Source organism: Tympanuchus pallidicinctus, unplaced genomic scaffold (genome assembly GCF_026119805.1).
Source record: "Tympanuchus pallidicinctus isolate F22 unplaced genomic scaffold, pur_lepc_1.0 scaffold1, whole genome shotgun sequence".
In the NCBI taxonomy this organism is placed as follows: Eukaryota; Metazoa; Chordata; class Aves; order Galliformes; family Phasianidae; genus Tympanuchus; species Tympanuchus pallidicinctus.
This window is the reverse complement of record NW_026294618.1, coordinates 6389183-6416939: the sequence shown is the minus strand read 5'-3', so window position 1 is coordinate 6416939 and position 27757 is coordinate 6389183. Positions and strand designations below refer to the sequence as shown.

At 62.1% G+C, this 27757-nt stretch overlaps 3 protein-coding genes across 9 annotated transcripts in view; 1 reads left to right on the top strand and 2 right to left on the bottom strand.

The window, feature by feature from the left end:
- Window positions 1–27757, top strand: part of OST4 (oligosaccharyltransferase complex subunit 4, non-catalytic) — a 223238-nt gene that overhangs the window by 45641 nt on the left and 149840 nt on the right. The window lies entirely within an intron of this gene.
- The window catches only part of DTNB (dystrobrevin beta), a 188207-nt gene that overhangs the window by 15971 nt on the left and 144479 nt on the right, over window positions 1–27757 (bottom strand). The window lies entirely within an intron of this gene.
- On the bottom strand, window positions 11–27578 carry DNMT3A (DNA methyltransferase 3 alpha). 7 transcript variants are annotated; one of them, XM_052691184.1, is made up of 24 exons: window positions 27474–27578; window positions 24734–24838; window positions 22034–22236; window positions 18876–18980; window positions 13180–13519; window positions 11299–11345; window positions 10769–10915; window positions 5997–6209; window positions 5741–5899; window positions 5553–5660; window positions 5167–5323; window positions 4936–5085; window positions 4622–4666; window positions 4282–4361; window positions 4092–4204; window positions 3715–3898; window positions 3544–3628; window positions 2712–2857; window positions 2509–2599; window positions 2063–2211; window positions 1890–1975; window positions 1488–1557; window positions 1242–1360; window positions 11–771 (listed from the first exon to the last, which is right to left on the bottom strand). In XM_052691184.1, the coding sequence occupies exons 3-24, from the start codon at window positions 22100–22102 to the stop codon at window positions 630–632; spliced, it is 2805 nt and encodes a 934-aa protein (XP_052547144.1). In that variant the 5' UTR covers window positions 22103–22236; window positions 24734–24838; window positions 27474–27578; the 3' UTR covers window positions 11–629. The 7 variants fall into 7 exon arrangements, with proteins under 7 accessions (XP_052547144.1, XP_052547160.1, XP_052547154.1 ...); XM_052691200.1 differs by lacking the exon at window positions 27474–27578 and adding an exon at window positions 26528–26543; XM_052691194.1 differs by lacking the exon at window positions 27474–27578 and having other exon boundaries at window positions 24734–24907.

The following is a 27757-nucleotide window of genomic DNA, read 5'->3' as shown; positions in this document are numbered from 1 at the left end:
GTTATTCCAATTTTTCCCTTTGTTTTTTCCCACGTTTTATTTCCATCTTTTGTTTTTCCATCTTCTGTTTTTCCGCATTTTGGTTTTTCTTTTCTGTATTTTCTTTTCTTTCCACATTGTGTTTTTCCATAATTTGGCGTTCTTCCATGTTTTGTTTTTTCCTTCTGGTTTTTTTTTTATTTTATTTTCATATTTTGCTTTTCCTTTTCTTTATTTCCATGTTTTGATTTCCCATGTCGCGTTTTATCCATATCTTATTTTTGCCTGTTTTTTTTTGTTTTTTTTTTTTTTCCTTCTGTTTTGTGGGTTGTTTTTTTTTTTTTTTTTTTTTTTTTTAATTTTTCCTTTTGTTTTCTTTTTTTTTTTTTGTCCTGGTGCGATTGATTGGTTTATTTTTTTTTAATATATATATATTTTTTTCTCCTGGTTTTAAATAGGCTGAAAGCTGATCGTTGGGGATGGGGAGGCCCCGAGCCCTGTGCTCGGGGAGGCGCGTGCCGGCGGCCGCCGCGCCGTGCTCCCGTCTCTCTGCTGGGTGCTGGCTCTTCTCTCGCTCCGCGTTTTCTCTTCTCTTGGCATGGATGGTTCGGTTCTGACGCGCTCCGTGGCACAGTCCCCGTCCGGCTCTCCTAAACGCAGGCGAAGTACTCCTTGAGGGGTGCAAAGAGGTGGCGGATCACCGGCACGCTCCAGGATCTGCCGAGCAGTCTCTGCCGGGCCAGGCGGCTCATGTTGGACACGTCCGTGTAGTGCACCGGGAAGCCGAACACCCTGTGGGACAGGGGGACACGGGGTCAGCTGGGTGACAGCGGGGCAGAGGTGGAGGTCCCACGTGCCGTGGAGCTGTGCCATGGAGCCCTGTCACGCAGAGCTGCGCTGCGGAGATACGGCACGCGGAGCGTCACCATGCAGAACTGCGCCACAGAGGTTTGGCTCGTGTCGTGGAGGCACTCGGGACGTGGAGCTGCGTTGCAGAGCCACAGCTCTGGTGCAGAACTGCACCACGGAGGCACAGCATGGCACGCCACGCGACACTGTGCCATAGAGGCTCAACTCGGCACGTGGAGCTGCACCATGAAGAGTTGGTACATGCTGTGCATGTTCGGCATGTGGAACTGCACCATGGAGGCTCAGTGTGCAGAACAGTGCCCCAGAGGCTCAGTAGTGCAGAGCTCTGCCATGGAGGCTCGGCACACGGAGCCGTCTCCCCCTCACCCCCCCCCCCCTCCTGCCCACAGTACCTCTCCATCTCCGTGCACCACAGGATGTCTTCCTTCTCGTTCATGAAGACGGGGAAGTGCTGGTCTTTGCCCTGCTTGATGGAGTTGGAGCGAGTGGTGATGGTTCTCACTTTGCTGAACTGCAAGAGGCACAGGCTCATTGTCACTGGGTGCGACATCCAAGGGCAGTGCCATCCCCAAGGGCACAGCCAGGCACCAAAACCCCCGGGAGATGTGGCAAAGACCCTGTGATCCCCATGGGCTGACCTTGGCTATCCTGCCGTGCTCCAGGCACTCCTGGAGTTCCAGCTTGTCATTGACCGTGGACGCCAGCGGCCTGGGAAGGACAGAGGTTAGAATGGGGTAGCAGTAGTATGTCTCCACATTCCCACATGGCGGCTTCCCAAAACAGTTTGTTGGGTTCCCATGTGCCCACACCCCATATCCCCATGTGGTGGCTTTCTAGGAAGACTTTGTTGGGTCCCCATGTGGTGTAACCTGAGAACGACTTTGTAGGGGATGGCTGCAGCCATGTGAGGAGCATCAGTACCCATTGCCCATAGGGATTTTAGGGAATCCAAGGGGCTGCAGAGCCACCCAGCACTGGGTTCAAGCCCTGTGGGCAGCTCCACACAAACACACACAGAGGGTTTGGGGGCTCTCACCAACCTGTTCATACCGGGAAGGTTACCCCAGAAGTACCGTGCCCGGTGTGCCGCAGACACCTCTTTGGCATCAATCATGACGGGGTTGGACTGGCAGAACACAGAGAGGCCAGGGGTCACCGGGGGCTCTGCAGGCCCAGGGTGCCCCACTGGATGGGGACATGGGGAGGCACAGACCTCGAGGAAGCGTGAGATGTCCCTTTTGTCGCTGACCCCCATGGCCACCACGTTCTCAAAGAGCCAGAAGAAGGGTCGGTCGTCACCCTCCTTGGGCCGTGCTTCATGCAGGAGGCGGTAGAACTCAAAGAAGAGGCGCCCAGTGCCCTCTGGGCAGGAGAGAATGGCATCAGCAGAGGGGTTGAGAGGAGTGACAAGGGGACGTGGCGAGGGCACACTGCAAGGGGGACACTGATGGAGACATACTAACAGGGAAATGGCATAGAAATGCAAAGGGGACACAGCAAAGGGACACGGTGAAGGGACGTGATGAGAGGACACAATAAGGGGGTGCAGCAAGGGACACAGTGAGGGGACATGAGGTGAGGAGACATGGCAAGGGGATGCAGAGATGGTGATGCAGTGAGGGGACATGCTGAGGGGATGCAGAGAGGACACAGCCTTACCGTACAGCCCCTTCCTGGCTGGGTTCACTATAGAGAGGTCATTGCAAGGGCTGCCCCCGATTACCAGGTCGAAGGGGCCCCACTCCTGTATCTGGGGGAGGAAGCATGCGGTGAGCTGCAAATGCCCCACAATGTGGGGATGCCATGGGACAGTGGGATGGGGCCGTGGACCTGGGGTCTGCACTGTGTTGGAAGGGACGTACATGTTTCTGGGTGACATTTCGGACGTCGCCGACGTACATGATCTTGCCTTGGTGCCTCACCATGCCCACTGTGATGGAGTCCTCGCACACCTCGGAGGCGATGTAGCGGTCCACCTGGATGCCCAGGTCCTTCAGCACCAGCAGGCCTGTGGGCAGCGAGGCCAGGTTGGTGAGCAGCAGGATGGAGGTCTCAGCCTACCTCCCTGTCCCATGGGTCCTGCCCCATCCCTTCCCACCGCCCCATTCCATTCCATTCTGTCCCATGCCATGTCAATTCCTTGTTCTGTCCCATTTCACGCCAATATGTTCCATTCTATCCCATCCTGTCCTGTCACGTTATGTCCCATCCAATTCCATCCCATCCCCATCCCATCATGTCCCATCCCATTATATTCTATCCACACCCATCCCAACTCACCACGTTGCATTCCATTCCGTCCCATTTCATCCCATTATGTCCCAGCCCAGGCCATAATGTCCCATCCCACCACGTTCCATCATGTCCCATCACAGTATGTTACATCCAGTCTCATCCCGTCCCGTCTGATCCTACTTTATCCCGTCCCATTACGTTCAGTCACGTCCCATTACGTCCCACCCCATCCCATCCAGACTCATCTTACTTGCTCCCTTATGTCTCATCCTGTCTCACCCCATCACATCCCATCCCACATCACTTCCCCATCCCATTCTGCTCTCTTCAGTCCCATTCCAACCCATGACATTATGTCCCATCCTAACTCAGTCTATTATGCTCCATCCCTCCCCACCCCATCCCATCTCCCAAGGGGTGGGTGCCACCATCCAGCTGCCCCCAGCCCCACAGACCCACCGGTGGCAATGCCATCAAACAGCGACAACACACGGATGGGTTTCCTCTTCTCAGCAGGGACAGGTGGGTACACCTTCGGCGGATCCTACAAGCAATGGGGCATAGGGATATGAGGCTGTGGCAGCAAGGCCACGGGATGGGGGGGTCTATAGGGTGATGGGGGGCACTCACAAACTCCTGGTCGTGGTTGTTGGCGAAGAACATCTGGAGGCGCGATGGCCAATCTTCACGCCGCCGCAGGAGCCCATAGACACCCTTATGGCCGCACATGTAACAGTTCCAGGGGTCCTCCTTGATGGCCGCCTGTGCAGCCCCTGGCCCCACCAACAGGTCCACACACTCCACGCAGAAACACCTGGGTGGGGTGGGGGGCACACGTCAGGGTGGGGATCCCAGTGCCACCCATGCACACTGCATTGGCGAGAGTCCACGTGTGCCATCACCTCCTCCATTTCATCCCTATTGGATGACCCCTTCCCACTGCAAGCTCCCACACTTTGTGGGGTCCCTCCAGCCCCACAGAAGCACTCCTCAGCTGCTCCCCCCACCTGCAGCAGTTGTTGTTGCCGCACATGAGCACCTCGCGCCCACCACAGCAGATGGTGCAGTAGGACTGGTATCCGTCGTCGTCGTATTGGTACGCGCACTCCAGAAAGCAGTTCTGGGGATGGGGGGCACAGAGTCAGTGTGGACTCCCAACCCCATAGCCCCTTGAGACCCCCACCTCTCTGCACATACCTTGCAGTTTTGGCACATTCCCCCGATAAACAAAGGGTGCTCCAGGGTGACGTTGAGGCTCCCGCAGGAGATGCAGATATCTGGGGTGGCACACAGGGATGGGGGGCAGTAAACCAGAGCCCCCCCACCCCAGCACCCCCAGTACCCAACGGGACCACCTCACTTCTCACCAAGGCTCAGCCATGCCCATGCTGGAGAACCCCAAGGACCTGGAGATGGCAGCCCTGGGGGGGTGGGGGGTGGCCCAAAGACCCTCCTGACCATGGGCTGGAGGCCCCATTCAGGGTCCCCCCAGCCCCACTGCTGTCAGGAGATGTTGGAGGCCGTGCGCATTGCTCACCTTCGATGTTTCTGCATTTCTGCCGCACCTCGTAGACAAGCCGCTCTGTGAGGGAAGAGGTGCCCAGCTTAGGGTTGTGGGTTTAGAGAGGAACCCCTCTGTGCCCCTAGCCCTGCTTGAGGGGACCCCAGGATGAAGGGACCCCATTATGGGCACCCTATCATGAACACCCCACTATAAGCACCCCACTATGGGCACTTCAGCAGGGGTTCTCCATTCTGGACATTCTGTGGGCACCCCATCATGGTCAGCCCCACAGACATGGGGCAGCCCCACAGTGCAGCCCATTGCAGACCCTGTGTGGCTGTGGGTACCTCGGGTGCGCTCATCGATGATCTCCTTGACCTTGGGTTTCTCTGTTGTGCTTTTCCGGGGCTTTTTGGCGGGTGGGGGTGGCGCATAGGCAGCAGCTTCTGGCTCGACCCACATCTCTGTGTAAACTTCTTTGTAGGGGTTGCGCTCCTCTGTGAGGCAATGGGGGGGCTGTGAGCAGCTAGCATGGATGAAGACAGACCCCCTGTCCCCATGCCTGTCCCACCGCTCACCCTCGGGGGGTTCCAGGCCCTTGGGGCCGGAGGGCTGGAAGCCGCCCAGCGCCCACTCGATCATCTGCTTGTTCTGGATCTCCACTACCTTGGAGGTGTCAGTCTCGTCATTCTCGGGGCACGCCGGGAAGATCTTCCCTGCTCTGCTGCTTGCCACCTGCATGGGAGCACCCGGCACTGCGTCACCTTCCGTGTCCCTTCCTGGTGCCAACCCCCAGAAACGCGTGCACTGACTGAGTGTCACGTCCTCAGCAGTGCCACGTCCTCGTGTCCCCTCCGGCTGTCACTCCACACAGATGCTGGCCCCCAGCTGCTCCAGCACCGAGTGCCATGCCCTCAGCAGTGCCATGTCTCTGATGTCCCCTCCCAGTGCCACCAGTGCTCACCTGCAGCACCTCGTAGATGGCTTTGCGGTACATGGGCTGTTTGTTGTAGGTGGCCTGGTGGAAGGCGCTGGAGAAGGAGCTGAGGGGCAGGAGCTTCTCCACGCAGACCTGCGGGAGGCGACGTGGTGGCCATCACCCACACAGGGACACGCCAAGGTCGGTGTGCACGGAGCAGGGGTGCCACTCACCACTGAGAACTTGCCGTCCCCAAACCACATCACCCAGCGGGTGCCCTCAGCTGCCCGGCTGCGTCCCGTCATCCACCAGGACACGATGCGCCCTGGCCACCAGGAGAAGCCGCGCAGCTTGCCCCACACCAGCTCACCGATACCGAAGCCCCGACCGTCCTGGGGACAGGGAGGGACACAAGGAAGGGACGGCGTCAGGGCTGTCCTCGAGTCGGCCCTGGTCCCGCACAGTGCTGTTGGCACGGGATGTGCTCACCTCGTACTCAGGCTCGTCGTCGGCTGACTTGGATGTGTTCTTGTCGACGGCGTCGGCCACCACAGGCTCAGGCGTGGTGGCCACATTGGGTGAAGCAGGGTCGGTGGGCTGCTGTGAGGCAGGGGGGCTGGCCTCCTCCTCCTTCTGCGGCTCGGCCCGCGGCGTCTCCTCCACCACGTTCATCACGGCGATCACTTTTGCCTTCTTCTCCGCCTGGTGGAAGAGAGGCGTCAGGGCAGTTCAGGAAGCCTCATCCCATCCCACTGCATCTGTATCTCACTTCAATCTCGTCCCATCGTATCCCATCCCACTGCAGCTCCACTCAGCCCCATTGCGTTCCATCCCATAGCATCCCCATGCTATCCCACTGCGTTTGGTCCTCACCTTACCACATCCTCACCTCATCGCATCCCATCCCACTGCATCTTCATCCCACCCCATCCTCATCGACATCACACTGCATCCTCATTCCACCCCATGCTCACCTCCATCCCATCCCCACTCCTTGGGCACGGCTGCCCCCCAGCACCTCAACCCTTGGGGGCTGTGCCATGCGCCACAAGTGGCTCCCCCTTGTTCCCATGCCTCAGTTTCCCCCTGCACTGCCCCCAATACCTGGCCAAGCTGTGCCAAACTCAGCTGAGCTGGACCAGACCTGGGCCAAACCATGCCAGAGGTTTGTTGGACTCAGAGAAGTTGGACTGCAGTGCGCCAAACTCGGCAGAACTGGACCAAACGGTGCGAAACTCAGCCAAATTGCACTGGATTGTGCCAAACTGTGACAAAATCCACTAAGCTGGACCACACCGTGCCAAACTCAGCCAAATTGGACCAGACCCAAGCCAAGCCACGTCAAACTCAGCCAAGTTGGACCAGGATGGACCAAACCGTGCCAAACTCAGCTTGAGACGGACCAGACTGTATTAAAACACGCCGAACAACGCCGACCTGGCCAACCCACGCCAAACTCTGCCGAGCCGGCCCGGACCAGTCCAACCTGTGCCAAACGACACCACGCGGGGTTCAATCCAAACCGTGCCAAACTCAATCGAACCGGTCCGAGCCGCGCCAAGCTGAGCCGTGCCACCCCCGCGCCCGCCCCACGCGCCCACCTACCCATGCGGGCTGAGCGCTGCGGCCGGACCGAACCCAGCCGAGCCGAGCCGTGCCGAGCCGAGCCGGGGGCACGGCCGGCGGTTCTTTGTCTGGGAACTCCGGGTCACATGGTCCCAATCGGCCCGGCTGGTTGGCTGCGGGGCACCCGGCTCGGCCCGCCCCCCCCGCACGGCTCGGCCCGGCCCGGCCCGGCCCGGAGCGCTGCCCTTTGTCCCGGCGCTGCGCTCCTTTCGTGGACAAAGGCGGACGGCTCTGCAACCCGGGCGTGGGGTGGCACGGGGGGGGTCGGCTGTCCCACGCGTGTCCCCGGAAAGCCGCGTGTCCCCAGATGCACCCACCTCAGCGGCACCCCGGAGTAACTCCGGCCGCCTCGGAGTCTCACCAGACACACAAACGTCCCCTGCGTGTCCCCAAAGAGCCGCGTGTCCCCACTGCATCCAGCTGAGCATCACCCCAGAGTACATCTCCCAAACACCCCGAAGCCTATCTCCCAAAGGCCACATGTCCCCCGTCTGTCTCCAAGAAGCCGGGTGTCCCCAAAGGCATCCAACTGAGCAGAGCTCCAAAGCAAATCCGGACACCCCAAACTGCATCCCATGGGCTTCCATCACCTGTCCCAAGGCGTGGGAACCCCCAGAGCTGACACAGCCCCGGCACCCCGAGCTCCGAACCCACACCAGCGTCCCACCGGGGCAGAGAACCCCGCACTGGCAGCACCCGCCATGCCGTGCACCCACAGAGCTGTGCCACGTGCACCCACTGCCACCCATGCCCACTCCCACGAGTGCCACCGCCACGTTCCCACTACCACGCGTGCCACCCCCACTCTCCCGTTCCCATCCGTGCCCACTCCCACAGCGTCCCCGACCCCACACACCCGTCTCCACGCGTCCACCCCCACGCGTGCCCGTTCCCCGTCCATGCCTGCTCCCACACGATCCCACTCCTGAGTCCCATGGCCATGCTGCGGCCGCGCCGTCTCTGCATGCCAGCGGGGTCGCGGCGCGGTCGTAGCGTGCGCTTGGTGGTGGCACCGCCGGGGATTGGCTTGGCCATGCGGCACCGTGCCATGCTGCAAGGAGCCGAGCCTTCGTCGGATGAGCGGTAAGCGCGGAGATGGAGACGACACGGCTCTGGGATGGGACTGACGCGATGCGCTCGGGGTGCCAGCACCCAGCCCAGTGCCCACCCCCCAGTGTCCCCAGCGAAGGGCTGAGTCACTCAAGGCCCCTTTGTGTTGCAGATGGAGGGGACAAAAGGAATGGCCGTGGGCCCCGGGCAATGCAATGAGGGCAGAAGGGGACGGGGTGGGGGTGGTAGCAGGGCCCTCGGTCCTGTCCCCATCCCCGTCGTTTGCTACCCCCACCCTGCCCAGGAGTCTGAACTCTTGAGATCCCCTCAGCACAGGAATTCCATGGTAAGGGGACCCCAATGGCAAAGGGACCCCATGACAGTGGAATCCTCATGGCATGAGAATTCCACTGCACAGAGACACTATGGCGCAGAGATGCCTATGGCACTGGGATCCCCACAACACAGAAATTCTGGCATGGGAATCCCATAGCATGGAGACATTACAGGGATCCACATGGCATGAGGACACCATGGCACAAGGACCTCCATGGCATAGGAATTCCATGGCATAGGGACATCACAGCACAAGGACCCCCATTGCATGGGAATTCCATGGCACAAGGAACCCCACTGCGCAGAGACCACTATGACACAGGAACCCCCATGGCACTGGAATCCCCACAGCACAGAAATTCTACGGCACGAGGACTCCACGGCATGAGGAATCTCATGGCACAGGGATTCCCATAGCATGGGGACTCCTGTGGCACAGGGATCCTTATGGTATATTGCACAAGGATCCCTATGGCACAAGAACTCCCATGGCATTGAGATCCCCATGGCATGGAAATTCCACGGCATGCGCACGCCATGGCATGAGGACCCCTGTGGCACAGAGATGCTCATGGACACTGCTAGCAGGGGACCCACAAGGCGCAGGGACTCTCTTGGGAAAAATCACTTGGTACTGCACAACACCCAAGAAACCCAACAGAACGTGGGCAATCAGGCATGCAGTATAGTGAGAGGATCTGCACTGCCCATGCTTGGGTGGGGGGACCCCAGGATCCAGGAGTGACACAAAAAGCACCCAAGAAAAGCTCCGGTGGGGGTGAGCACACAGCTAATTCTGCTCGGGGCTGTTCTCCTTTGTCCTGGGAAGGAGCAGGGCAGGAGAGGGAGGAAATGTCCCATCTGCTGACTATTAACGCAGAGATAAGCAGAGATTGGCACATCCCTGCGATTGGCAGATTGGTGATCAGGCTTTCCTGCCCTCAGGTCACAGACATCCGTCCCCATCTCATCCCAAGCCGTCCCATCCTCTCACATCCTTATCACCATTGCCATTGCTATTGCCAACATAATCACTACCTCCATTGCCATCCCATCCCAATCAAACCCAACACGACACGACTTACCCCAACCCCATCCTCTTACCACAGCCACTGCCATCATCATCTCTTATCTCCATTGCCATCGCCATGCCCATCCTCCTCCCACCCCATCCCATCCCTGCCCCATCTCCGTCTTATCCCCATCCCATCCAAAGCAAATCCAACTCACTCCATCCCCATCCTATTGCCATGTCTCACCCGTTCCTTAGTCCTATCCTATCCCCATCTCACTATGTCTCCACCTCTGTGCTATCCCTGTCCCATCACCACTGACATCCCCATGTCATCCCCATCTCCTCCCGTACCCCCATCCTTGTTCTGTCCCAACCCATCTCACAGCCAGCACGGTGTTACCACGGCATATCAATGTCAGGGAGCTGTGGTCCCCACCCCTGAGCTCCCTCCACACCCCACAACAAGCAAACCTCATGGGGTGCAGCTGGGAGGGGACACTGACCCCTTTGCCATGGGCACCTCCTGTCCTTGCTGCCACCAGCACCGGGTAACAACTGGCAGCCAGGCTGTGAGACCCATGGGAAGCACACTGAGTGTGGCTCAGCCTTTCTCCCCGTAATGAAAAGAAAACACTTCATCTCGTTAGAAAAATAAAGGGATTACGCGTGGCCAAAATCGGCATTGTTTGAGAAAGAGGAACTGCTGAAAAGATGTATTTTGCTTTTTTTTTTTAAAAAGTATTTTTCCCCAATTATTTTTGGCCGCTGAGTGCTGCTGGCTGACCTGAATCCGCGTTTATTTGGCGAGAGAACGGTGCGCTGGGAATGTGATGCTTGGTGCAAGAACTGCACTGGGACTGTGCCAAGTCCCACACAGAACAGAGAGCACGGGGTGGCACTGCCACCAGTGTCCTCACAGTGCAAAGGGGCCGAAACCCCTCCAGGACACCCACAGAGGAATCAGCCATGGCCTGATCTTGCTGTGCCTGTGGGGACACCAAGGCTGTTCCAGCTGCGCCCCATGGGGACGCAGGGACGCGGGGACATCGTGGCCATGCCAGCTGTGCCCTGTGCCACTGTGCCCCATGGGGACATCAAGGCCATGCTCCATCTCCACCGTCCCCAGGCGCCACTCTGGTCCCTGGAGAGCCACGGCACGGCCCCTGCACCCGTACCACGGCACCATCCCGGTGTCCCCAAGGCTGGTGTCACCTGTCTGTCACCAAGTCCTCACCTCTCTCTTCCAGCGTGCCAGCCACTCGTCGCGCTTCCTCTTGCTGATGTAATAGGGGTCCCCTGCCTGGAAGGTGTGCCGCTGCATGGGGCGCTGCCGCAGGCTCGACTCCCAGCCCAGCCCACCCCGCAGCCGCCCACGGGAGCCCTGTGGGGAGAGAGTGGGGTCAGAAAGGAGATCGGGGCTGCAGCACCATCACCACCCCCCTCCCCACCCCGTGAGCACACTCACACACATGCGTGCAAACATTCCATGTGGCACGCACTCACACGTGCGCACCCACAGCTCTGCACACACGCAGACGCACAAAGGGCTGCACAAACTTGTGCTCACGCTTACGTGCCCACAGATGTGCACACCCACAGCTGTGCACACACACACAGGTGTACACACACACATGCAGATGCACACACACACACACACGTGCACGCTCACATCTACGGGCACTCATGCGCACACAGCTATGCACATCACCAACACACCCACGGAAGCACACATGGAAGCACACAGTTACGTGCACACACACTTGCCTCCATTTTCAGGCTGTCGAAGTTGTTTTCCTCCTTCTCCTCCTTGCCTGCACACAGAGCAAAGCAGCCATCAGTGCCGTGCCATGGGGTGGGACGCGGGCAGGGCCGGGGGGCAGCTCTGGCTGTAGGGGGGGCCCTGGGCGTGCAGGGGAAGTAGGGCCGGGGCGGTTTCCTGCGCTCTCAGCCCCTCGCACAGAGCCGCAGGTACGCGCAGAGCCGCTGCCGGGAAAGCAGCTAAAAATAACCCCACTGTTTCTGGGGCTGCAAAACCGCCGGGTGACGCGGCTGCGGGGAGGGGGAAGCAGTGACACCGGCTGGGCACCGGGCACCGCGTCCCCGTGGGTCCTCGGAGCTGCGCGCCCAGCTCGCTCATCCTGCCTGCAGGCGGTGGGGCTGCGGGTGGGGAAACTGAGGCACGGGGTCGGGGATCGCTTGTGGGGAAACTGAGGCCCGGGGACCGACTGAAGCAAAGTCCCCACAGGCCTGCATCCTCAGCACGGGGACAGAGCAAGCGCCGGCACGGGGTGGCATGGAGGGGGCAGTGCGGTGGGCTTTTCACTGCAGAGCTCGAGCCGCAGGGTATGAAAGGGCTCTTTAATGCTGAGGGGAAAGGGCGGAGGAATATGAGCCCCCGGCAGGGAGGTGAAACCCGAGCGCAGCCGCTGGCAGCCACCCCACTCCCTGCAGAGGGTGAGTCACGGGCTGGCCCTGCAGCCAGGTGCAGCGAGGGACTGCGCGGCTCCGTGCCTCCGGAGCAGCCTGCAGGCTCAGCGGGGGACGCAGGTAGCTTCCCTGGCCTGTGTGTGGATGGCTCACTCATCTCCATCTCGCTCAGCCCCTTCCCAATCTGGTTCATCCCCACCTTGCTCGTCTCCGTTCTCATCTCGTTCATCTCCATCCCCATCACTCATCTCCATCTGCATCCCCACTTCCATCTTTATCTCCATCCCCACCTTAATCACCTCCATTTCCATCTCCCTCATATCTCCCCCCATCACTCCCCTCCATCCGCACCCCATTTCCATCTCCATCCCCATCTTCATTACTCTCCATCCCTATTCCAGTCACCTCCACCCCCTTCGCTCATCTCTGCACCCGTTTCGCTCATCTCCATCCCCATCTTGCTCATCCCCATCTCACTGAGCCCCTTCTCCAGCTCACTCATCTCCATCCCATCTTGCTCATCTCCGTTTATCTCCACCTCCATCCTCAACCCCATCTTTACCTCCACTTCCATCTCCACTTCCATTCTCATCTTCATCCCTCTCCTCATCTTGCTCAGCTCCGTTTCTATTTCCATCCTCATATCCATCTCTACCTCCACTTCCACCTCCATTTCCACCCCCATCCCCATCCCATCTCCATCTCCATCCCCATCTTGCTCACCTCCACCTGCATCTCTATCTCCACCTTCACCTCCATCTTGCTCATCTCCACCTTGATCTTCACCTCCTCCTCCATCCCCATGTCACTCAGGGTGCCCAGCCCCACATCCCGGCTCGTTGTGAGATCCCCAAGAAGACCCCCTGGCCTTGGTGTCCCCATGCCCAGGCGCGCCCCATCCACTTGCCTCCCACCAGCACCAAGGGTGCGGGCACCAGCTTAGGGACCCCAGCACCACATCCCACAGGTGCACCATGCACAACACCTCCATGGCACATGCGGGACTGCCATGCAAAGCAGCACAAGGACAGCACACGCGTGGGCGCATGCAGGAGGACGTCCCTCTAACCCTCCTGTCCCTTTCCCTCCCATGAGGCACAGAGCCCTTCTTCCTCCTCCTCTTCCTCCTCTGGTGCTGCCGCCCGTACCCCAGCAGGATGGGCAAGGGCCGGGGGTGCCCGGGGGCGCAGTGGGTGCCCCTGAACGCTCAGATCTTACTTTTCTCTGTGGCCTCCAGGAGTTTCCTCCTCCCGCGTTTCTTCTGGGGGTCGGAAGGGGCCAGCTCACCCTCATCGGCCGGGGCGTCCAGGCCCTCCTTGGGGGTGCAGCGGCCATTCTCCAGCGCCCGGCCCGTCTCTCCATCCGCCAGGCTCTCCGTCTCGTCCTCCTCGGGGCGCCCGCTTTTGGGGCTCGTGCCGCCCTCCTCCGTGCCCTTCCACTGGGCTCCGTCCGTCTCCAGGTCCCCGTTGGGCAGTGGCTCGGCAGGACTGGCCTCTGGGCAGGGAGGGGGGCACTTGGGGACGGCTGCTGTGTCTTTGGGTGTGTCACTGCTTTCCACCTGCAAAAGAGAAGGGAAAGGATCGGTGATGGCACAGGGACGCCTCCACCTGTCCGAGGGCTGAGGTCCCCGTGCCCTGGATGCTGTGTCTGAAGACATGAGGTACTGCAGTGACCATGTGGGAGCAAAAAGTTGACCGTGCCAAAAAATACACCAAGTCCCAGCTCCTGCATGAGGCTGGAAAGGTCTGACAGGGGACCATGAGGACATGTGGACACCACATAGTCAGAACCAGGATGTAGCACCATGGCACCCTCAGGACCTACACATGCTATGGTGGAAACTTTAGGACCAGGAAACACCAACATGGCACCCCCAGGACCAGCAGATGCTGCCATGGAACCATCAGGTGAAGGACACACCATTATGGAGCCTTCAGAACAATGACAAGGCGCCGTGCAACCATCAGGAGAAGCACACCGTGAAGATCAGGTGTACCACAAAGTCCAGGACTCATAGACAAGGCACCACCAAGACCAGGATGCATGGAGGTGCACCACATAGTCCAGGACATGGGGTTTAGGAGTCAGCCATCTCTGTGCTCAGGAACAGGTTGGGCACCTGTGGGAGGTGGTGGGTGAGCATCTTTGCATTTTTCGTTTTCTTTCTCTTCTTTTCCACATCTCCTCCGTTTGTTAAACAATTTCTAACTGACTCATGGGGTTTCTTGCTTTTACTCTTCCTTTCCTCTTCCCCCATCCCACTGTGTGGTGCTGAGCTCCTTACTGCTATCAGCCCACAACACTCTACAGGCACTATTCCACAACGCCCTACAGCCATTCACCCATGCAACCACAACACCCCCAGAACAAAGAGAAAAGGATGTGACATAATGGGGACCTCAGTATGCTGCCATGACACCCTGAGGACCAGGTCCCCCTGTCATGGCAACCTCAGAACACTGACACACAGCCACAACACCTTGAGGAGCAGGAAATCCCACCATGATATCCCCTGGACCAGAAAGCACAGACCTGGCACTATGAGAACCACTCTGGCCACATGGATATGACACCTGTAGAACTACAACACATGGACATGGCACCCCTGGGATCTCAATACATGGACACTGTACCCTCAGAATGACAACACATGGACATGACACCCTCAGGACACACAGACATGGCACCGTCAGGACCACAATACATGGATATGGTCACACAGAGGGTAGTGAGGCACTGCAACAGAAGGAGGCTGTGGATGCCACATCCCTGCAGGCACTCAAGGCCAGGCTGGATGTGACTCTGGGCAGCCTGGTCTGCTGGTTGGCGGCCCAGCACACAGCAGGGGGGTTGAAACTAGATGATCATTGTGTTCCTTTTCAACCCAGGCCAGTCTATGATTCTATGATTCTATGGTCCCCTCAGGACAAGGACACAGTGCACTGGTGCCCTCAGGACCAGGATGGCACCCCAGACCCAGTCCCAGTCCCAGGACAACTGAGGACAACCTGAGCACAGGGGACAGCATCCAGCCCAGCTGGGTGCTGCCAGAACCTGGACCGTCACAGTGGGGTCGGTGACAGCAGCATGTGTGCTTGTGCAAGAGACAGGTGGAATCAGGGGCACGCTTGTGTGTGTGACAGGCAGAGACAGTGACTGTGGTGTGTGTGTGTGTGCATGTGACAGGAAGAGACAGAGCATGTGACAACAGGACGTGTGACAACCGTGCGTGTGTGTGCATGATAGTCTGAAACCACCCGTGACGTCTGTGTGTGGGTGTTCATACGTGTGCGTGCACACAGGACAGGCAGAACCCTGCAACAACCCGATCTGCACATGTGTGTCATGCTAAGCAGGCATGACCAGAGCGTGCAACACGTGCCAGTGTCGGGGTGACAGCACCAACATCTCCAGCAGGGTCTATGTGCCTGCTGAGTGCAACACCTGCGTGCCAGTGTCGAGGTGACAGCACCAACACCTGCAGCGGGGTGTGTGCGCACACCAGGCGGCGCACAGCACGGCGCACAGTCGGCGAGCGGGGCTGCAGGGGTCCGAAGTGGCCGCGGTGACAGTCAGAGCGAAAGGGCCATGCCCGGCTCGGCGGTTTCCGTGGCGAAGGAGAGTGAAAGTGCGGCTGCGTCACCGCGCCATCGCGGCGGTGCGCCGGGCTCGGCCCCCCCAGCTCAGCGCACCGTCAATGCCGTAACCCCAGTGCCACGGGACGGCCCGAAACGCAGATGCCCGGCCGTCCCCCGTGCGCTCCCTCCCCCGTCTCCCGCAAACTACACGTCCCAGGATGCACCGTACGGTGGCACGGAGCCAGCGACCGCCGCGCTGCCAGCGGGGCTCGGCGTGAGTGGGGGTCCGCGGAGGGGGAAAGCGATCCGTCCCAGCCTCGACCCGCGGGCACCGTCGGGGCCACCGGGTGCTGGAGGACCTTCTGCCCCGCTCCGCTCGCCACATTTTCCCATCCGCTCGCCCGCTCACCCGCAGAAGCCCCCTCTCCGGGCGTGCCGGGGGGGTCCCGCTGCCGCTTACCATGGCGCATCCCCCGCGGGTGGGCGCGCAGACCCCGGAGCCCTTATGGGGCCGTCTCCGCCCGGTGCTGCTGCAGTGTCCCCACGGCGCTTCCTGCTCGCCCGACCGCGCTCACTTCCTCCGCTGGCGGCTGGGGAAGGCCGGGGCAGGCGGGCAGCAGCTGCGCACGGGGCCGGGAAGGAGGGGACGCGACGCACGGGGGGAGGAACGGGGCTGGAGAGGGGAGGGACGTTGGGTGACGGATGGGGGTCCGGCAGTGCCAACCCAACAGTGGCACGGGGACGTGGGGCACCGAGCCCCGGCTTCATCCCGTCGGCACCCAACGCCACCCTCGTCTGCACCCAACGCCGTCCCGCTGGCAGCGCGCAGCCCCGCGCCCCCCGCTCTCCTGGGGACAGTGTCACGCTGTGCGCCAAGGACACGCGCGCTACCACCACCCTGGTGGCCTCTCCCCGTGCCCACAGTGCTGGCGGAAAGCTGAAGGCTGCCCCCCGGCCGCCCCCGCTGCAGGATAGCGGCGTCACCACGAGCCAATCGCCCCCGGCACGGCACGGCACTGGCAGGGGCTGTGCGGGCTGTGTGGGGCGGGTGGACAATGCCAGGAAGCTGGGGTGGGTGTGGGACATGCTCTGCGTCCCCGTGCACGATGGCCTGCCTTGCACGACAACTTCTCGTGCACAACAGCTCTCCACTGCACACTGGGCTGCCTTGCACGACATCTGTCCCTTGCAGAATGATGCCCCTTGCTTGACAACCTTACTTGAGTGGCAACCTCCCTTGCAAGAAAGCTCTTTGCTGCATGCCGGGCTGCCTTGCATGATGTCCTCCCTTACACAATTACCTTCCCTTGCACGATGGCCTTCTTTACACAACCTCCCTTGCACAACTGCAGTGTCTTGCAGGATGGCCTCCCTTGCACGACATCTGTCCCTTGCATATCCATCCCTCGCACACCGACGGGGGAAGGAGCTGTGAATCCACCCTGGCGCCCATCCCTGTCCCAGGGGAAGGCCTGGCTCGCCTGCTGCTGCCTTCCTTCCCACCCACCCTCTTCCTCTGCGCTGCCGGCCCTGGGAACAAGCGCTGCCTTTTTCCGCGCTCCCCTCCCTGCAGGGCCCCCGCCAAGGACTCTGCTCCACAGCTGTGTGCCCCCAGGGGGGACCAGGCTGCACCATGACCAGGATGGTGCTGGGCTCCTGCCTGCTCCATTGTGGCAAAGCGGCACAGGGGAGGACCACTGCCGTGCACGGCACCAACTGCGAGGTCACTGGCTGGGGGGTGGCCTCAGGGCCACAGCTTGGCACGACTTGGCATGGCACAGCATGGCTTAAGGTGACTTGGCATGGCACGGCACGGCTCGTGGTGACTTGGTGGCCCTGGGCATACTGGTCTCAGGGCCATGGCATGGCACAGCTTGGCATGGCATGGCTCGAGGTGACTTGGCATGGCACAGCTCAGCACGGCGTGGCATGGTGCTGCCACCAACACCCTGCAGCTCCTCGTCCCCGCAGGGTCCCCAGGTGCAGGGGCAGAGCCGCCCTGCCCTGGGCCCTGCTCACCTGGCTGACGTCACCCCTCAGGATACATACCTTGGAACACCTGGAAAAACAAATGGTCCTGTTACAGCCGCGCCAGAGGGCTGCCCGCCCCCTCCCCAGCTGGGGGTCCCCATATCTGCGCCCACATCCCCTCCAAACCCTGGGGCTGGAGAGAAGAGCTCCTTGCCCCATGGGTCCCCAATGTCTCCATGTGTCCCCATGCTGAGAGGACAGAGCTGCTACCTCTGCAGCACAAGCCCTTGGTGGCACACTCCTGATGTCCCCATGCCACGTGTCCTCCTTTCCACCTGGGTCCTGTCCCTCCTGCACCTGGTGGCACAGGGGGAGCGCAGTACACGGTGCCCAGGAAGGATGGGGGTCACACTTCTCTGTGCCCCCTCCAGCACCAGGAGGTGCCACTGCTGCTACCACTGCATTCCAGCCCCAAAGTGGGGACCTCAGAGCTGCCCCTCAAAGGGTCAGAGCCCTCCAGGCTTCCCAGCTTGCTCCGTTCCTGGATAACTTCTCCCCACTTGTTCCTGTGCCAGCATTGTTCTAGCATCGAAATAGCTCCCGCCCTCTGTGCTCACCTCCCATCCCACTGTATTTATAACCCCACTGTGACCCAAGGCTGCTCCCCTAATCACCAGTGTCCCCTCATCTCAGTGCCATCCCATCACATAATGCTGCCGCTGCAGTGTCCCTGTCCCACCGAGACATGTCCAAGTGCAGAATTAACCCTTACTGCAGCCACAAACTTTTGCAGAATTAACCCTTGTTTCAGCTGCAACTTCTGCAAAAAAAGGCTGCTTGGTGTCCCACGGAGCAGACAGCGCCAATGCTTAATGCAGCCACAAACTTCTGCAAAAAGGTTTTTGGTGTCCCATAGAGAAGATGGTGCCAATGTGTCTGACTGTGGCCACGTGCCCAATTTTGGCAATGGCCAATGCTGCTGGGGGTTCCCCCTTGCTCAACACCCTCCCCACCGTCACCACGTGCCCCCGTGCCAGGAGGATGAATCCACCACCACTGAAAGCTTTGCTAAAAACAGTGCCCAAAGTCAAATGCCATGTCCCCAGAGCTAGTGCCACACCAGGGTTTGTGCTTTCCTGTGCCATGCCCTGTGCCAGTAGCACTGGGGCTGCTCCTTGGGGGAGCCATTTCCCTGTCCATGCCCTGTGCCAGCAGCACCGGGGCTGCTCCACTGGGGAGCCATCTCCACCACCAGCAGAGCAGAGATACCCTCTTTTGAGGTGTCAATGGTCTGCAGTTCCTGTTTGGTAGAGCCAGGGAAAGGGGACTTTGGGGATGGCTGTCCCACTGGGCCCCACTGCTCACCTGGGCGTGTTTGCGTTTTCGCCCAGGCCGCCCGGCCTTCCTCATGGGTGTCCCTGGCTCCTGCTTCTCTTCCTTGCTCGGGTGCTCCTCCTGCTCCTCTTCCCCCTGTGGGATGGAGACATAGCGTGGTTATGGCAGTTACGGGGCCATAGCCTAGGCACGGCTCCCCCTTGACACCCGTGAGGCAGCGGGGTGGCACCCCACACCACCCCACACCCCCCATTTCCACAGGACAGGTGGCTGTGGGCACTCACCCCAAATCCCCACACTCTGGGGGGTTCCGAGGCCGAGCGCGGCCTACTGCAAGGCCTGAAGCCTGCGGTTGCCATGGCGACGCCACACTGCCACCACCGCGCGTGGGGCTGAGGCCTACGGCTTCGCGCACCCCACGGAGCCGGGGCCTGCAACTCCGTGCCCCAAACACAGGGCTGGGGCCTACACCTCCATGTCCCCCCCCCGCAGGGCCGGGCCCCCTCAGCGCCGCTCGCCCCACAGTGGGGACGGGACCGGCTCCGGGACTCCGGGCAGAAGGGCTGAGCCTACAGCCGAGGCCTACGGCGTCGGGGAGCGCTCCACCTGAGCCCCAGAAGATCGCGGTGGTGGCGGCAGCAGAGGCCCAAGGCAGGAAGAGGCCGCGGAGGGGGGAGCGGGGAAGGCGGGGAGGCCGGCGGGGGGGCGGCGAGGGAGAGGCCGGGGAGGGGACGGGAGCTGGCAGGCAGACAGCGCCGGGCCTGGCAGCCACAGCCAGCGTGGGTCTGGCCCGTGGGGAGAGAGTGGGGGGTCGGGGGTGCCGCGCTCCTGGGGTGGTGGTGCAAGGGGGGACGTGGCCCAGGAAACCAAGGCTGGGAAGCAGGGGCATGGCACGGCCTTACGGCACCGGCGTTTGGCCTCCACGAGGCCCCCGGTTTTGGGTGGGTGTTTGGGAGGAGGGGTCTGCAGATGTGCTGCCAGCTCTCCCCACACTGGCAGAGGGCGTGTTGGCACCATGCTGGCCTCAAATGCCCCACGGTGCTTGAGGAGGGGGTCTCTGTGCCTCCCCTACTCCAAGCACTGCTGCGATTCCCCCCATGTCTTGGCTGGGGTGGTCCTGGGGGCACTGGTCTCAGGTCCAGAGCTTGGCATGGCTTGGGATAGCGTGGCAAGGCTTGAGGTGACATGGTAGCCCTGGAGGCGCTGATGTCTGGGGCACAATGTGGCACAGCATGTCGTGGCTCAAGGTCACTTGGCATAACATGGCATGACACGGCTCGGGGTGACTTGGTGGCCCTGAGGGCACTGGTCTCAGGGCCACAGCATGTCATGGCTTGGCATGGTGTGATGTGAGACCACAAGGGCTGTGCAGCATGGGGAGTTGGCAGCGCAGCATTGGGGTGCACTGGAGAGCTAGGGGACGTTCTGGGATGCCTAGAGCTCCACACAACCCCCAGAGCTCCACATAACCCCAGAGCTCCATGCAACCCCTGGAGCTCCATGTAACTCCCGGAGCTACACAAAAACCTCTGGAGTTCCATGCAGCCCTCAGAACTCCATGCAATCCCTGGAGCTCCATGCAGCCCCTGGGGCTCTCTGCAATCCCCAAACTGAGCCCCAGGCTGTGCTGCACCCACACGCATCCCACAGGCAGGATGGAGCAGGGGGCACTTTGCAGAGCGATGCTCCCCATGTGCACCCCTCAGAGCACCTCCATGGGGCTCAGCACCTCCCTGCAGTGCGGAGCTGGGGCATAGCACCAGGAACCCCCAAAATACGGCGCAGGGAAACAAGCGCAGGGCTGCAGCCACGGTTCCAAGCCCCCTCCGACAATGTTGTAGCCCCTTGCTGGGAGCTGAGTCACCTCCCCATAAATCACCCCGTGTCTCTGCTCCCTGGGGCTCGCCAAAGAGCCTGGCGCGTCCCTGCAGCACCACTGCTGCCAAGCAACAACCCAGAGGGAAACCACCTCCAAGGGGAGAGCTGCGAGCTGTGAGCTGCTGCTGCTGCTGCTGCATGACGCAGTGCCGGCGCCGCGCCCGATGCTGGGTCCTTACTCCTGACTGCAGCAGGGCTGTGGGCATAGGGCTGGGTGCTGGGACCCCTGTGCTGAGCTGTTGTCATTGGTGTGACCCACAGTGAAGGGAGCATATGTCCCTTCTGCAGGGGTGACTCAGTGCGTAATGACACGTCCCAGTGGGGTCAGGCTGGGACAATGTGGTGAAGTGATGTCCAGACCAGGACCAGAAGCACTGAGACTCCAAGCACCATACACCAGGCGCTGGCAATGTGCACAGGGACCCTGGGCACAGGACCCCAGGTACCAGGAACTCAAGCTATGGGACCCCACTGGGACTCCAGGCACCAGGACCTCAGGCTCTGCACCCCAGGCAGTGGGACCCTGCTAGGATCCCAGACATTGGGGCCCTGGGCACTGGCACTCTGGGGTCCAGCTCATGAGACAGCGTCCTGTTGCACCTCTGCCATCCCTATGGGATGAGAGATAGCTGTGGGCACAGCAAGGCATGTGCCATGGAGCACCACACCATGTATGTCCCAGAAGGGGATAGAGACCCCAGTGTGCCCCCTGTGCCACGTCCTGCACTGAAGCAGCCCCCAGCTGATGGGCACAGGGACTGACACGGCCCGGAGAAACCCTCATGACCCCGTCCCCGTGCTGCTCATGGAGGGCTGGCATCCAGCTGGCAGCATCCCCGGTCCCCACGCTGTGACCGGGCCATGCCGTGTCCCCTGCGCGCCGGGGACAATCCTCCCCAAGGAAAGGGTGATGCCTTCTGGTAAAGAGAGCAGGCACTTGGCTTTGGGTTTGCCCTCATGTCATAAGGACACAAAGAGGCTGGTGGGGGGCAGCCCAGGACTGCCACTGGGGTCAGGGGCTGTGCGTGCCACGTGGGGATGGGGACAGCCATTGGGTTGTCACCGTGATCCACGGTGGGGGATACCCTTTCCCACTCCGTACCCCCAACCCAGCCCCATGGCAGGGGTCACCCTGTGTTCTCACAGCAGCAGCCGGCGCGGTGCCCCCTCCCCACTGCCCGCACCGCCAGAAATAGCTCAATCCCCACTAATCCCCACGCAGCTCAGCCTCGCTCCCAACTCCCTGCTGCCACCGCGCTCTGGGGGGAGCGCAGCTATGGGATCCCCCCAGTCCCAAAACAGAGCTGTACCTTGTGCGTGTCATGCGCCTCGCGGTCCGGCGCGGGGCTGCTGGCGTCAATGGCTCCGCTGGAGGGCATGGTGCTGAGGGGGGGACTCGGAGGGGGGGGCTTGGCACCGCGAGGGGCCCCGCTGCCACCACCACCACCGCCGCCGCTGCGCTCCGGCTCCGAGGAGGGCTCCGGGAGGGGTCAGCCAGCCCCTGTGTGGGTCCCTGTGGGATTCAAAGGGATGGGGTGAGGGGGGAGCAGCGTCCCCCAGCCCCCCGCCGCGCCCCCGAGCATGGCAATGATTAACATGGCACAGCCTTGACTCGGCTGTGCAGCGCCCTGCCTGTGCCCCGGTACGTGGGGTGCACAGTGTGGGGTGTTGCAGGATGCACGGTGTGGGGTGCGGGATGCACAGAGTGGGGTGTGTGGGGTGCAGGATGCATGGTGTGGGATGTGGGATGCACAGAGTGGGGTGTGTGGGGTGCGGGATGCACTGTGTGGGGCGTGGGATGCACAGAGTGGGGCGTATGGGGTGCAGGACGCATGGTGTGGGATGCACAGAATGGGGCATATGGGGTGCAGGATGCTCAGTGTGGGGTGTGGGATGCACAGAGTAGGGCGTGTGGGGTGCAGGATGCACGGTGTGGGGTGCAGGATGCAGAACACGAGGTGTTTGGGATGCAGAGAGTACAGCGCAGGGGGCACAGTGCGTGACGCGGAGGCACACAGCGTGGCACAGGGTGCACAGAGCACGATGTGGGGTGCACAGAGCACAGCGCGGGGTACAGGGGGCACGATGCAGGGCGCACGGAGCACAGCGTGGGGTGCGCCGTGCACTACCTGGCAGGGTGCAGAGTGCACGACGTGGGGTGCACAGAGCGTGGCGCGAGCTGCGTGGTGCACGACGTGGGGGTGCGCAGAGCGCCATGTGGGGCACACGCTGCGCTAGGCAGGGCGCACGGCGCGCAGTGCGGGGTGCAGGGTGCGGGAGGCAGGGTGCGCGGCGCAGGCAGGGCCCCGCGGGGCTGCGGAGGAGGCGTCAGCCCCAGCACCTGTTGCTATGGAAAACGCTGCCTGCATTAGCCATGGCCGAGGCTGCTGTTGCCTTTGGCACCGGCGCTGCAATTTGTTTCTAGAGCTTTCCAGCCGCAGCTCGTTCCCAGCCAGCGGGGTGGGGGGCTGCCGGGCGGGCAGGGCCCTGCTTCTAGGAACACAAACTCAGAGCCCGGCACGTTTCTCCCGTCCCCTTGGCCGCCTGCGGCACGGGGCTGCTGCGGGGGGAGAGGGGGCCCCAAGTGCTGCCGGGGCTGCAGTGCACGGTGCATGGGGTGGGGGGCGGCGGGGGAGGCGGTGGGTGCTGGGGGCTTCCACCTCTCCTTGGTGCTGTTTGCAAAGTGGGGAGCGGGAGGGGAAAGGAGGGGGTGCGAGCTGGGGGTGCAGGATGCAAGTTGGGGGTGCAAGATGGGGACCAGGGCACGGGACTGGGGACCGTGGGGTCAAGCTGGGGGTGCAGAACACAACATGGGGATGGGGGGATGCGGGATGTGGGTACAAGCTGGGGGTGCAGGACGCAGGTGCAGGATGCAGGATGCAGACCAAAGCACAGGACTGGGGAGCAGGGCTGCAGGCTGGGGGTGCAGCATGCAACTTTGGGGCTGTGGGCTCTGGGGTGGTGATGGCACAGGGCTGTGCGTATGGGATGTGGGCTGGGGTGCAGTGCCCCCCCTCTTCCCCCCCAGCACCCCCCCACTGCCTGCACACAGCACAAGGGCTTTCCCCGGCCCCTCCCTCGCCAGCTGCCAGGGAGCCTCCATGGGGAACCCCGTCCCCGTCCCCATCCCTGTCCCCATCCCTGTCCCTGTAGCACAGAGTCTGCCATGACCCATGCCTACAGCTCTGGGGGATCCCACACTGGTGCCAGCACCAGGTATGGCCACGCGTCATCGCTGCGGGTGCACGTCCCCAAGGTGCAACACGGACAGCACCACGGCACAGCATGGCACACATACTGGCACACGGGCACCTTAGCCCCACATTCCCAAGCAGACAGTGCACCCCATCACCCCCCCATAGCCACATCCACTGTCACCGGAGGCCACGTGCTGCTGGGGGACATCTGGGGACACCTGGGGACACCCTGTGCCCCCCCCCCCACCTTGCATCCCCAGTGTCCCCAGTGTCCCCTTGAGGCAGCACCTCCGAAACAACAGACTGCACCCCAAACCCCCACAGCCCCCGACAGTGCACACATGTGGGGCCACGGACCCCCCTGTGCCCGCCGCCATGCTCAGCCCCGTGTCGAACCCCCCCCCCCCCCCCCCAGCTGCCGGAGCCCTTTGATTCCCTTCCAGCCAACATGGTCTCCAAACGCACTAAAAATAGTTGGGCTGCGTACAAAACCCTCCGCACCCGCAGGGCTGCGGGGAAAGGAGGAGGAGGGGTGGGGGGGACACGGAATGAACAAAGCCTGGAGGTGTGTGTGTGTGGGGGGGGGGGGGGGGGACCCGACAGCACCCCAAAAACATTCCCCCCCCCCCACCTCCCAGCCCCACGGCACGCTCTTACCCCACACTTAGGCCACCGTCACCGCTCTCCTCCAGCACAGCACCGGGGCATTCCCTCTGCGGGGAGAACCGCGTCCCTTCTCCCTCCCTAATTCCCTCCTTCCCTCCCTTCTTCCCTTCTGCTTTTCCCCTATTTAACCGCCGGCGCTGACCTTACCCGGTGACGGCGGCGGCGAAGCGGGGGGAACGCGTCCGCCCCAAACCTCTCCGCTGCACGGAGTCACGCTCGGCGGCGGCGGCGGAGGCGGTGGAAGTAGGTTACCTGCGATGATGCACGGCGAGAAAAAAAGGAAAAATCATATAGCTCATCTCCATCCATCCATCCATCCATCCACCCTCCTCGTATTTCGGGATGCCGACAGCCAACCCCCCCCACCCCCCCCCCACCCCTCCACCCCGGAGCTACCCAACAGCCATTTTAGGTGACGGCAGCAGGGGATGGTTTTTTGGGTTCCCGCAGCCGTGGAAGGATGCGGGGAGGGAGGGAGGGACCTCCCCGGCTCCCCCCGCCCCGGTGTGCTCTGTCCTAAGGTGACCCGGGGACTGCAGCGTCCCCAGCGCAGGGATGGCTGCTGTGTTGGGAGGGGGTCCCTCTGTGCGGACACAGCGCCTTCGCCGCGCTCCAGGAGGCAATGCACTGCGTGCTGCACCCTGGGGAGCAGTGCACTGCACCGTGCTGCATCCCCAGGAGCAATGCACCCCCAGGAGCAATGCACCGTGCTATGCTGCACCTCCAGGAGCAATGCACCACGCCATGCTGCACCCCTAGGAGCAATGCGCTGCCCGGAGCTGCAAACGACTTCACAGCACCCCGGGGGGCAACGTGCTGCACCACGATGCACCGTGGGGAGCAATGCAATGCATTGCCTTGCACCCACGGGAGTGATGCGCTGCACTGGGCTGCACACCAGGGAGCAGTGCACTGCCCAGCACTGCAGGGAGCAATGCACTGTGCCACGCTGCTACAGACTGCACTGCACCCCAGGGGGCACTGCGCTGCATCCTGGGGACCAATGCACTGCACTGCACTGCGCTCCAGGGGGCAATGCACTGCACTTTGCTGCATCCCGGGGAGCAATGACCTGCCCAGCACTGCATGCAGGGAGCAACGCACTGCATCGCACTGCAACAGACTTCGCTGCCCCCCCAGGGAGCAATGCACTGCCTTAGCACAGCACTGCGGTGTGCAGCACCCCAAGGAGCAACGCGCTGCCTGGAGCTGCACGCAAGGCAGCGATGCATTGCACCACGCATAATGCACTGCATGCTGGGGAGCAGATGTGCTGTCCTGCACTGCGCTGTAATGCATCCTCACTGCACGCCACAGAGCACTGCACCGCGCCACGCTGCACTGCACCACAAAGAGAGATGCGCTGCCTGTGCTGCACACTGCAGAGCGCTGCACAGCCCAGCCCCGCGCTACACTGCACACCAGGCAGCGATGTGCTGTCCTGCACGGCACTGTGCAGTGACAAGTGCTGCACTGCATCCCTGAGCTGCACCCAAGGCAGCATTGCACTGCACTGCACGACACTGCACCCTGAGGAACACAGTGCTGTGCTTTGCCCCACGGAGTGCTGCACTGCCCCTCACTGCACTGTGCCATACTGCACCCTGGGGCACTGCACAGTGCTGCACCCTGGGCAGCGATGCACTGCACCACACCGCACCGCCCTGCACTGCAAAGCCACACCGCAAGCAAACCGAAAGCCAAGCTGCAGGCCTAAGCACAGCCTGCAAAGCAGCGACGCTGGCAAGGGCACAGACAGGCTGCCAATGTGATGGGGACACCGGGATGGCGACGGGGACACCGGGAGGGCAATGGGGACACCGGCGCTTTGGGGGCACCCCTTATTCGCTGGGGAGGATCCTGGGGGTTGGGGGGGCTGGCCCAGCTCGGTGCCATTCCCGGTGCCCGTCCCCACCGTGCGCCCCATGGGGCCGCGCTCACCCCGCGGTGACACCGCCGACGTCACCCAGAGGGAAGGGACGGAGAGAAAGAGGAACTGAGCATGGAGGAACGTTTCCTCGGCCCGCGGGTTCACGTGGAAAGAAAATAATAGAATACAAATAGGCAATAAAATGAAAGGGTCAGGGTGGGAGGTGGGGAGGATGGGGGGGGGGGGGGGGGAAGGAGTGTGGCACCGCACTGGGTGACACTGGGGGCTGCTCCCCCCCGCCACCTGCAGCCCCGTGCTGTGGGCCCCGTACTGTAGTTTGCTTGGGTTGGGGGTTTGTTTGATGGGTTTGGTTTTTTTCCTTTTTTTTTTTTTTTTTTTTTAATTTTTAGGGGTATTCTTATTTCCTCGGAAAGAAACTTTCCGCGGGCGGCGGGGTGAAGTTCGCCTCGGGGCCGGAGCTGCTGGGGGTGGGAAGGGGAGCAACGGGGGGGCGAGCAGAGCACGGGGGGGGCAGGGGCAGGTAGGGGGCGGGCAGGAGGCACGGGAAGAGAGCAAGAGACGGGCTGGGAGAGGGCAGGGGTACGGGCAGGACGCTGGAAAGGGGCAGAGGGTGCAGGAGGGGGGCACGGCGGGCAGCGTGCGGGCAGGAAGGGGGCACGGGGTGCAGGCAGGGAGCAGGCAAGGTGCAGGCAGGAGGGGGCACAGGGCGCAGGCAGGGCACAGGGCGCAGGGCTCCCGCACCCGCAGCGCCTCCCGCACCCCCTCAAACCCCGCATCCCCCCCAGCACAGAACCCCTTACAACCCCCCCCCCCCCAACCCCCGGAAGCCCTCCCCCTCCCGCACCCGGCCGCCCCCCCAACCCGCTGCCCTTCAGCCGCCGTCGGGCGCTCAAGGACGCGGGGGGGGTCGGGGGGGGGGGGGGGAGGGCCGCTGCCATCTTTTCCTGCCCCGGGCCGGGGGGGGGGGGGGGGGGGAGGTGGGGGGTGCAGGGTTACCTGGGGCGCCGCGGGGCCCGGCAGAGCGCTGCGGGGCGGTGCGGGGCCGAGCGGGGCCGAGCCGAGCCGAGCGGAGCCGGGCCGAGCCGAGCGGAGCCGAACCGCCCGGCGGGGCCCCTCCCGCAGCGCTCCGCCGCCACCGCCTCCACTGCCGCAAAGCGGAGCTGAACCGCCCGGCGGCCGCGTGCGGTCCTAATGCCCGTCCGCACCTATGGGGTGGGGTAGGGACAGGATGGGGACGGGGATGGAGCGGCCCCAAGGCGCTGCCGATGCGGCCGGAGCCA

What these genes read in the sequence shown, in the direction of transcription:
- DNMT3A (XM_052691172.1), bottom strand. Translation starts at nt 19,204, where the DNA reads ATGGCAACCGCAGGCTTCAGGCCTTGCAGTAGGCCGCGCTCGGCCTCG. An exon ending in ACGACGAGCCTGAGTACGAG is followed by an intron (nt 5,900 to 5,996) that starts GTGAGCACATCC and finishes CCCTGTCCCCAG; the next exon opens with GACGGTCGGGGCTTCGGTAT. An exon ending in GGGACGGCAAGTTCTCAGTG is followed by an intron (nt 5,661 to 5,740) that starts GTGAGTGGCACC and finishes CGCCTCCCGCAG; the next exon opens with GTCTGCGTGGAGAAGCTCCT.